At 33.0% G+C, this 11178-nt stretch overlaps 1 protein-coding gene across 1 annotated transcript; it reads left to right on the forward strand.

Moving 5' to 3' along the window:
* Positions 1-5734: 5734 nt before the first annotated feature.
* On the forward strand, positions 5735-9600 carry LOC149564021 (potassium transporter 26-like). The gene is made up of 8 exons (XM_089828284.1): positions 5735-5899; positions 6142-6364; positions 6637-6891; positions 6997-7047; positions 7142-7402; positions 7582-7634; positions 7734-8103; positions 8678-9600. Exons 1-8 carry the CDS (start codon positions 5735-5737, stop codon positions 9598-9600), a joined length of 2301 nt encoding a protein of 766 aa, XP_089684410.1.
* The last annotated feature ends 1578 nt before the right edge of the window (positions 9601-11178 follow it).

An 11178-nucleotide genomic window follows, 5' to 3' on the forward strand; every position in this document is an offset into this window, starting at 1 on the left:
GACCATGCATAAAGATAAATCATAACACCATATTTTGTTAACTAGGGAAACTTTGGCCAAGAGAAAACCCCAGTGGGGATGATACCCACTAGATGATATGCTAATATATATGTTCCTTGTTAGAGGATGGACCCTGTGAGGAGTTAATGAGAAAATTTAATAGGGAGAGTCCTTGTTAGGAGACTTTGAATCCCTATTAGGAGATTCCAACCCTGTTAGGAGTTGTGGTACAGTGGATTCAAGATGAGCCCATTGCTTAAACATGCACTTCTAATTACAAGAAGAGCTCACTGCCCAAAATGGTAATTAGACTTCGGGTATATAGGTGTTATTACTTCTTTCTTGACTGATCTCTAATCTTTAGCTTGATCTCAAATCACAAAAATAGCTTCTCAAAACTTCACATATATTGCTCTATAGAAAGTTTGCATATCACAATAGCACACGATACTACTCATAACTTGCACTTCTCTTCACAAGATGTCCTTTGCATAAATACCATGCCTTTTCAAAAATTGATGCTAGGTTGGCTAAGACCATAATATACTTTTCCAACTTAGAGTAAACATCTAGGATGTCAACCCTAATTGGTCAATTAATTATTCTATAAAAAAATTAATTTCTTTCCTTTAATTCTGCTATCTGGTTTCACTAGCAAAACATGAATATCTATTTTTCATATAGTCCATACTAATGTCTGAGGTTATACATTAATATGATGTCAGTAACAAGTTACATATAAAAAAATACAGTGTTGTAAACCAAATTCATACTTAGACAATTTTTTGAGTACCAAAAGCTAAGTATCTTTATTTCTGAGGTTTCCTATTAGCACATGTACATTATGTGTTGCCAAAAATGACAACAATTACATATATTCATTAGCCAATTGTCAGCACCCACAACACCGTTGTCGCATACCAATTTCTCTTATGACAGCCTACTCCAATGGATAGTTGTTGATCCTATAACATAGCCATCATAATTAAGATGGCAGACTAGAAGCTTAATCCATCATATTTCTGATGGTCTACTGTCACAATTGTGACAACACCAAGATGAGAAATTTCCCTTTCCATCTTCCAAGTTACCAAAAAATTTCTCATCACAATTGTGACAGACATCCTTGACATCACAATTTGTGATAGAAAAAGTCTAACACTCATCTGATGGGATCCAATTTGTGGTATTGTTTCTTAGGTGATGGGTGGCTATCATAATTCGGGCCCAAATATAGTAGTGAATTTAGAAGGAACAATCCATCAAAAGATCGAACTTAGCTCTGATACCACTTGATGTAGTGCAAGGCCAAATAATCCCTAGAGGAGATGTCCTAGCTCCCAACAAATAACCACACCGTGGAAGATAAATAATAACTCAAAGAGTTAGATCCAAAATAATGCCAATTCTCATAATATAATCATAAGATTTACATCCAACATGCTCGATTGTAAGGCTTTCTTAGTTACAGCTTAATACATAATCAATTAAAATAATAATTCAACAAGATCTCACAAGATCCAAACCCTAGCTACCCTAGATCCACGTTATGGTAGAAAACACCAAGAAGAATCTAAACTTGTGCTCACAAGCTACCAAGCGACCTTCTAGTTTCCCAAGCTACAACTACTAGCTCTGCTCACAAACTTTTCTCTTCTTAGCTACTCCTCTCTAACTAATTTCCTCCATGTCAAATGATGAATAATGACAAGACAAAAATATCTACTTATACCAAACCAAGCTACAAGTTGGTCTAGAAAGTTACATTAAATAAACCCTCAAGCTACAAGTTACATTTAATTAATTTTTTCCTCTAAATTTTGTCACTTTCTCCTCCATAAATTTTTAATTTTTATTTTGAATTTTTTTAAATGCCCCTCTTAATTTTCTGATGCAAGATGCTCCTGCATCATGTACATATCTTATTTATTTATAGTTAGGCTTATTAAGTGTAATTAGTTGACCATGACCATTTGACACTTATCTACTCAAGTTGTCATTTTTAGGAGTTGTTTAAAGAGGTGTCTAGAAAGGTGTCACTTCTATTTCATCACCTCTTTCTAGCTTAGCGTGGAGACAAGTTGCCACCACTTGTGTTGAATGTGATTTTTGATTTGATGGGCAATCACTCACATCTATATGTACTCTTCTCTTTCAGTTTAATGCACAGTGATGTTGGACTTACTTTGTTATTATGTTTTATTTTAATCAATTAGATCTTAATATTTTGTTAAAAAAATTAATAAGCTACCATTAAATACTTCTTGTATCAATTTATAGAAGTTGTACCATGTTTGTACGACACATTTTAGACCTATATGGAAAATATGGATGAACTAATAGGGTACTTAGAGTAAAGTGTATGACATATGTGGTCATAATAACTATGATAACTACAAAATATTGGTTAAATAGATTTCTTATAAAACTTTCAAGAAAATGGAAGTGCAATTGTAAATCAAAATTCGACAATCTTTGGCTTCATTATTGAGAGCTTTGGTGAAACTTTGTTTGAAAGTAAAAGAACTTTAACATTCAAATAAACTAGTAAATCTATTCAAAATGATTTATTAAAAAATTAAAATATACTAAAAAAATCCAAACATCATTTTTAAGCAGCCACCATATCAAAGCTTTACCAAAATAACAACAAGTGAAAAGGTAACATCATTTATTCCCAATTTTATACTTGGCACATATTAGTAATTATTGATGAACATAATAAATCATAGTTAATATTGATCATTATAAATATAGTGGCATTAATTATTATAGGGTCATTTATTCAATGGCTAGTTTTCGCCACTCTCCGAGAGTGAGTACATTTGTCATGCATCTATTTGATATTTTTGCATAGAGGTACAACAAGGAATATTGCATGCTCTTTTTCATTACTTTCCTTCTCCAATGGGGTTTCCTAGATCTCCTTCATAAAGTATAGCTTAGAATACAAGCATAGAATACAAGCATGAAAGTCCCATGCGTTATCTGGGCCCAACTTTCTTCTCACATTTGGACAACAAGTGGAAAACACACACCCAATATTCTAGTGTACCATTTTGCAGCTATATAATTTTCCTTTAACTGGCCATCATTCCCACTAACAATGCACAAACTGCCTCTTTGCATCAGGCACCATGATGTAAATAATGTCCATCTTGTCAAGCAGGACCATAAAACAAACTTATCCCAAGCACGCCACTTATCTGGCCACAAATCATCACCATTCTTTGGGGAAGGCTATCATTATGTGTCTATGTTATTTTTGAGTTCAATTGTGCACATTTTTGTAATGATATTTGAATCATATTTAATGATCATGATGATGGTCCTTATACTTTCTATTAATTTGGTAATGAATTATACAGTCTGCTAAAAAAGCAAATGAAAAAAATAATTCATACAATTGAATCTTAAATAGCACATAAGTATCCTATAAATCATAAAAATCTTAGTTAGAAAATGATTAACTAGTTCATATGAACACTAATGTTATAGTTTATAAGGGAAATATGCATTGGTGGATAGAAAAATTGGTTTGTCATTTACATAATCATTCTAGTTAATTAATGTACAATTGATTTAACATTGATTTATACAATTAATTCAAATGCCGAAGCACCAGTGACAAATTTCATCACACTCTCAACTGCAACATTCTTGTAATACTCTCCTCTACAATATCTGACCAACATAGCCAAATCCATAAAGATCAAAGTCTATATAATAAATCAGCAACTATTGGTGGAAAACTGAACATCTAAATTGAATGAAATGAAAGCAATAAGGTAGATAAATGCTAATTTACCAAAGCTGAAAATGTATTTAAAAACTTCTGCATTGAAATAAATAGACTTCGAAGTCCATATCATCACACAGGTTGCACTTATTTGTTCTATATTCTTCTTCTAGAATTATGGTAGTAATATGCACCAAAAAGAGCATACAGTAGACTGGGCATCAAATTATGGTTTTTAATTAAATATAGTTACATGTTAAAACCACTCAAGTATAGAAACAATCATAGCATAGCATAAATCTAGATACCAGAGCTTCTCAGTAGCACACTTGGAAGCTCTTCAATATTCATTTATACAAACAAGAACTTAGTTGTTCCCCACCTTTCATTTTATCCATGACATACACACCTACTCTTCAATAACAAACTCTAATATTTGGCTAGTTTAGCTGACAAATAATAAATCTTAAACTTTAAAATCTAAAACATGGACCATTCAGACCTGCGACAAGTTTTTGCTTAAAGAAAGATAATACAACAACACTTATTCATCTGAACAGTGTGCATCCTGGTTGCCGCAATAATTGAGGGCTCTTCTTGTTGCAAAAGCCTTTCAATCGTTTCACTGTCAGATTTATCCCCAATCTCCGGCCTAAGTTAGAAAACCCTAACTGTGGTGGAACTACACAAAACAAAGAAAACAACACTTGTCCATCTTGCATAATGCCATTAGAAGAAAAATAAATACTTGTCCAACATGCATAACCATTAGACTTCTGCAACATACAGAGGAATGGCATTCTCAACAACCTTTTTTCAAGCTAAGCTTATGAGCAAGAAAAAAAAATAAACAGAACCAATGAGAAATGAGAAATTTAATTGAACCAAAATTCTTTTTTAATAAAAACTAATATAACAACTTTAGAATAAAGAAGTTGTGTTGTCAATTTTACAGTTTTCAAAGTAACCACTATTATAAAGTAGATGATTGAAAACTATTATATCCGCCTATAATAGGTGGAACTAATATCAAAAGACTCTACTTCAACCATACAATGCTCTAAATGACACTTTGCAAGAAAAAAAAATGTTGATAAAGTATAAAAAATGGATTTTTAGACTGTTGTTGCACATACAAAATAATCGTATTCCCTTTTGAAATGATAAAATACAGATTAATCTAATGCGATTGATAAAGAATAATAAACTAAGATTAATTCAAAGTTCAACAAATAACCAAACAACTAAAATTTGAAAAAATGCAACAAATTGGACCAGTAGTTATTGCCCAGGAATAAGTAATGTTCCCTGCAGGGACAAGCTCATCCTTCACATCTATGATTCTAAAATAAACTAAATTTAATACTCAATTGGATACTCATTGTTTTGGATGGAATCATTTTCATATTACAGGTGCTGCATAATTTCTTTCTTATAATATTTTAAGACATATAAAAAACGGAAGATCCCAATCGTCCAAACAACGTAAACAAAAAGTTAGCAGGCAGATCAGGATACGTAATATAGTTTGAATAGCTCCTTATTTTATTGTTAATTGTTATTATTTTAGGGTTTATAGATCCGCCGGCCGAAGCAAAACAAAAGTTCATGATCTGGAGAAAACGACTTTGTTACCGCGCATTGTCTTCACTCTTTTCCTGCCACTGTTGTTTATAAATCTCTTGCCTTTAACTTTTTCGTAGTATATATTCCTCACTGCTTGTGACGTCAACAACCGTTGGAATCTGACGTCTCTGACTCTGTTCTTTACTCATTTTTCTAGTCTATTCATAAAACATCAACATTCAATGTAAAGCCACAACAAGTCTTTATTTAAGCTTTTCTTGAGCTAAACCCCTTAAATCCATCTTTAAAAAACAAAACAAAAATGCAGAACACTAGAATATAAGAGTTTCTGAGTCTTTATAGATTCAGCTCAGTTACTATTTTTCATAGCAATAAGTTTAGAATCCGTATTTCAAAGAAAAGATGAAGATGGATGGTTCAGAGTCCCATGAGTATGCTGATGATGTTGACAGTGATCTAAGAGTACAGATGACAGAAGTGATAATAGATGTTAGTGATGAAGCGTCCAAGAGCTCACTTGTTCCGGAGAGAACAATTTCACGGTCTTATTTGATTCCTCGTCCTATGAAAAAGGTGAGTTGATTCAGACTGCTTAAACATGTATACTAAGGTTTGATTCTTAAACTAAAGATGTTAAATAATCAAAATTAATTTAATTTTCCAAATTTAATTTCTTCTTAGTCCAAACTGATCATATAAAGGTGCAAGCCTTCAATCTTTCAACTTTTTCCCTTCCAATTCTTCATCCAATTCCTTATATGAAGAGAAGACCTTTGGAAATTGATGATGTTTGTGTTTTGTTTTGGGAAAAGTAGGATGTTGGAAAGTGGGGGACGTTGTGGCTTGCTTATGAAACGCTTGGAGTTATTTATGGAGATGTTGGGACTTCGCCTCTTTATGCCTTCGCTTCTATTGATATTGCTAATCTAGGGGAAGTGGATTTTTTGGGATATCTGAGCATCATATACTGGACACTAACACTCGTCAGCCTCCTCAAGTATATCTTGATTGTTATCAGAGCAGATGATCATGGAGAAGGTAAGCAATATATTGTTTGATTTAATCTTAATGGTTTTTAATTTATTCAATTTGTTTTCAAACTGTTTAAATATTGCACGCTAAGGTTTCATTCCTAGAATAAAAGTATTAAAAGATCAAAGTTAACTTACTTTTTTCTTAAACATTATAATGTTTAAGAGCGGCCACCTATTTTACTTTCTAAACAGATTGATCTGTTTCAATATCCACTAAGACTTTGAATAATCCTTTTTATGAATATGATTCTTATAATTTATTTCCTTTTTTATCAGGAGGAACATTTGCTCTCTATTCATTGCTATGTCAGCATGTCAATATGGGGCAAAATGGTGGCAAGCAATTCCAACAGTTTCCTTCAGATTCTAATTTGACCCATTTTGGAAAAAGAAATAATCTAAGAAATCTCAACAACAAGGTAAAGGAATTGCTTGAGAAGAGTGCAGTGGCGCAGAGAACTTTGCTTATTTTTGTGATGATTGGCACCTGCATGGTCATTGGCGATGGAGCACTCACTCCTGCAATTTCAGGTCTGAAATGAATTCCTTGTATTCTGATTATGTATATGCCTTATGTTGTTACAGCTTTCAGAATTATGAGCTGATTTTATATAAATGGTTTTAAATATTGAGCAGTGCTGTCTGCTGTCCAAGGAATTCAAGCACAGAACTCTAAACTGACTAATGGTAAGACAAATATGGAAAAAATCACTTACCTACATACCATACAACAGGAGGAGTCTTAGCAGGACTTAAATATTATATATACTTAATCATGCAGGTGCTGTTGTGGGCGTTTCCGCTGCAATTCTCTTACTACTCTTTCTTCTTCAAAGATTTGGGACTGGTAAAGTGAGTTTTCTGTTCTCCCCTGTAGCAATTGTCTGGTTCCTAACAAATGCCATTATTGGCGTCTATAATATTGTCAAATACTACCCGGGAGTATTCAAGGCAGTCAACCCTTACTACATAGTCCGTTTCTTTCAAAAAAATGGAAAGCATGGATGGGTGATGCTTGGAGGCACAGTCTTAGCTGTAACAGGTTTGTAAAAAAACGTTGCATCTCATGATACATAGTATAGTGAGACTTTTGGCTCAAGCAATCATTGAGCTCTCCTGTATATTTCATAACTAGTTGACAAGTGTTTGCAAAGAAAGAAAGATTATGAAGAGAGCCTAAAGAAACATTCTCTTGTGTGTGTGTGTTTATATTTAAACCAGGTTCTGAGGCTATGTTTGCTGACTTGGGCCACTTCAATAAAGCTTCTATCCAGGTTCACTTGATTTTAGAAAACTAAACTCTTACAACTCCGCTGTTTTCTTTTATAATTTGGTTTCCATTTTGATGCCAAATTTGGGATTTTACGTTGCAGATTGCTTTCTCTTTCTTTGTCTACCCTGCCCTGATGCTGACATACTCTGGTCAAGCAGCTTATTTGATTAAAAATACAGGGGATGTAAAGCGTATATTCTATAAATCATTACCCAAAAGTGTGTACTGGCCAATGTTTGTGGTTGCCACTTTAGCAGCCATAGTTGCCAGTCAAGCATTGATTTCGGCAACTTACTCAATCATAAAGCAATCTATGGCACTTGGTTGCTTCCCTCGGGTGAAGATGATTCAAACATCAAAAGACAACGAGGGCCGGATCTACTCTCCAGAGATTAAGTACATAATAATGGTTCTCTGCCTTGCTGTACTCGTAGGTTTCCGAAGTGGCGCTTCAATTGGAAATGCATATGGTAAGAGTCTCTAAGATTTATAACGAGGGTCCTTCTTATATGCGTTTGAGCATAGTGTTACATCATATTTACGGACTTTTAACTTAGAGACTGGCCACCTCAGCATCCTTGCTACACTGAATATCAATTATTGGGTCATTCTTAAATATCATATGTATTTAGGAAGAAATTAAACTTAGAAAAATAAGTCAACTTTCACTATTTAACACTTTTTAGCCTAGGAATCAAGCCTTAATGTGTCATATCTATAATATTTTTTGAAATTTATGTCTTCTAATAATGAAAGATTTTCTTTTAGATTTAGGCTTCTTTAATTTATTACCTGATTTGTCAGACCTCCAAAGAAGTTCATTATAGTCTGAATTAAGTTTAAGGTCTTAAAAGTAGCCACTACTTCCAAGGTTTTATTTAATTGTAGATTAAAAACATTTAATCATAAGAGCCTCTCACAAATTTAAGCTTCGTGAACTTATTGTCTCATTTCTAAATCTTCAAGATGTTGATGACCCTCATAATATATTACATGTGTTGGTTTTGTTGACATTCAATACCAATCTTTGTATTTTTGGTGCAGGTGTTGCTGTGATGACTGTGATGCTTATTACAACATGTTTGGTGACCGTAGTCATGCTAGTAATTTGGAACTTACATATATCACTTATATTGCCTTTCTTTATAGTCTATTTTCTAATAGAAGGCGTTTATTTGTCATCTGTATTGAATAAGGTACCAGATGGTGGTTGGGCTCCCTTTCTAATTTCGGGGCTCTTCCTGATCATAATGTTCTCATGGAACTATGGGCGGAATAAGAAGTATAAATATGCAATGGAGAAAACATTAAGTGCACAAGATATGGAAGAATTGGTTGCCAATATAGGCTGTAGAGTCCGAGGAGTGTCTATCTTGTGTAGTGACCTTGTTTATGGTTTGCCACCAATTTTCAGGCACTATGTGAATACCGTAGGTTCTCTTCATGAAATTATTATTTTTCTAACGATAAGAATGGTTCCAGTCAAGAGTATTCTGTTAGAAGAGAGATACCAGGTTCGCCGACTTAGTCCCAAGGGCATATATAGATGCTTAGCTCAATATGGTTATATGGATGACCCCAATTTAGAAGGAGATGAATTTATGAGCCAGGTTATTGAAAACATAAAAGATTACATCAAGATCACCACCAGAGAAGGCCAATATAACTTAGAGGATCAGAGCATGAATGGTTCAGGCACCCGTCAAATTGAGGAAAGAACTTTAGTGGCAGAAAATAGCTTATCTGCCCATGAGGAAGTGCAGCAGCTGGAATCAGCAAAGAATGTCGGGGTAGTGTTTGTTGTTGGGAAAACTACACTGAAAACCAGTAAGAAGATTGGTGCTTTTGAGAGATTCATGATTGACAATCTTTATGATCTTCTTCAAAAGAATTGTAGGTCAGCCATGTCCACCTTACACATACCACCTACACGACTCCTTCAAGTTGGAATGGTGTATGAAATCTAATGCTGCTTAGTTATCATATGTGTTTTTTTAATATTTTAAAAGGAGTTCATAAGTTTGAATGTTATAGAAAGTAAGATTAGTACACTTTGTTTATTGTATAATTAGGTTTCACCCACAAGAAATAGATCTATCTTGGTGTTACTATATGTAGATCTAAAAATATATGGTGAGAATCTAAATATATATGATCAGAATTGTAGATTATAAAAGTTTCTTTTTTGTTTTCTTAAGTATTAAAATTTTATTTATGATTTTAAGAAAATAATTGTTTATCAAGTTAAAGATTGGAATCTTATATCTATTTATATTATATAAAAGTTGTCACTACAGTCAATTTAAATCTAAACGGGTTTTTATTTCTCTAATAAAGGACCTTTGAAAATGGGAATAAATAGTTTCAAAACATGAGACTAATATTATTAAGAGAAGACTTTCATACTCTATAATGAGTACAACTTGAAAGAGATGAATAAGGGTTGGCAAAAGAATTTAATATTATGTTCAAATTTCAATATTGTTAATAGAAGACTTTTGGAGGGAAGTAAATGTATGCGAAATCACTTCCTACAGCAATCTTGAGAGTAGGATTATGTAAATAAGAACTTAAATATTATAAAGATTTCAAGATAGAAACAAGTGAACAAATGAAACAACAATGAACACATTACACAATGATTTATCATGTGGAAACCCTATGGGAGAAAAATCCCACACTATAAGCCTTCCATAATGTATTATCAAATCAAAGGAGATAGCAACACACTTGCAATGCAAGTTCTTACAAGAGTATCACCTCAACTTAACCTAGGAGGAATTTCACAAGCACTCTTCTAGCAGTTGATCTTACAAACAAAACTCAATGCACAAACTCTTCCACTAGCTCTCCTTTTATAGGCTTCTCACAATATGGAAACCACTTGGGTAAGTGCACCAAGTTGTGGTGCCAAAAGGGGGGTATAAGTGGACATCTTTTTTCTGAAATCAGCAATTTCTGAACTTCAACAAGAATTTGAAGATAGTTATGCTCAAAATTTTAAGATATGACAAAAAAAAAAGTCATAGTCCTTTGAATCTAGTTTCTAAACTACTAATTTTTTTCCAAAATGGTTTAGTTTTAGGTCCTCAAAAAAGGGGGCCACAAAAAGTGGTACTATTTATTCCAAAAAAATATAACACAAGACAAAGTGTGCCCCCCCTAAAATTTTAACTTTTTTTTTGAAATTCTTTAATCACTCTGGTCAAAAGTTACTTAACACTATGTCGTTTATCCCAGATTTTTCAGGTAATTTTATAATGTGTATTTTTTTTAATGAATTTTTTAACTACACACATCCCAAAAATGTGAAATATATGTGTGCTCCCCCTAGAAATAATTGAAAACTAATCTAAAATCAAAACTTTTTTTTTTTCAAAGTGTGTAGAATGGAGTCTAGTTTCTAAAAAACTAAGTTGTTGCAAAATTCGATGTATGAGCTAAAATCTATAGACCAATTAGTACATGGTGGTTTTTAACAAAAAATGAACATACATTCAAAAGAAATTATAGATGAAAGGCTTGAAATAGTTCAAATTAAAAAT

The sequence above is a fragment of the Cupressus sempervirens genome, chromosome 4, assembly GCF_028749045.1.
Source record: "Cupressus sempervirens isolate cs-2001-9-10 chromosome 4, ASM2874904v1, whole genome shotgun sequence".
Lineage (NCBI taxonomy): Eukaryota > Viridiplantae > Streptophyta > Pinopsida > Cupressales > Cupressaceae > Cupressus > Cupressus sempervirens.

What these genes read in the sequence shown, in the direction of transcription:
- LOC149564021 (XM_089828284.1), top strand. Translation starts at nt 5,735, where the DNA reads ATGGATGGTTCAGAGTCCCATGAGTATGCTGATGATGTTGACAGTGAT. An exon ending in AGCAGATGATCATGGAGAAG is followed by an intron (nt 6,365 to 6,636) that starts GTAAGCAATATA and finishes CTTTTTTATCAG; the next exon opens with GAGGAACATTTGCTCTCTAT. An exon ending in CACAGTCTTAGCTGTAACAG is followed by an intron (nt 7,403 to 7,581) that starts GTTTGTAAAAAA and finishes TATTTAAACCAG; the next exon opens with GTTCTGAGGCTATGTTTGCT.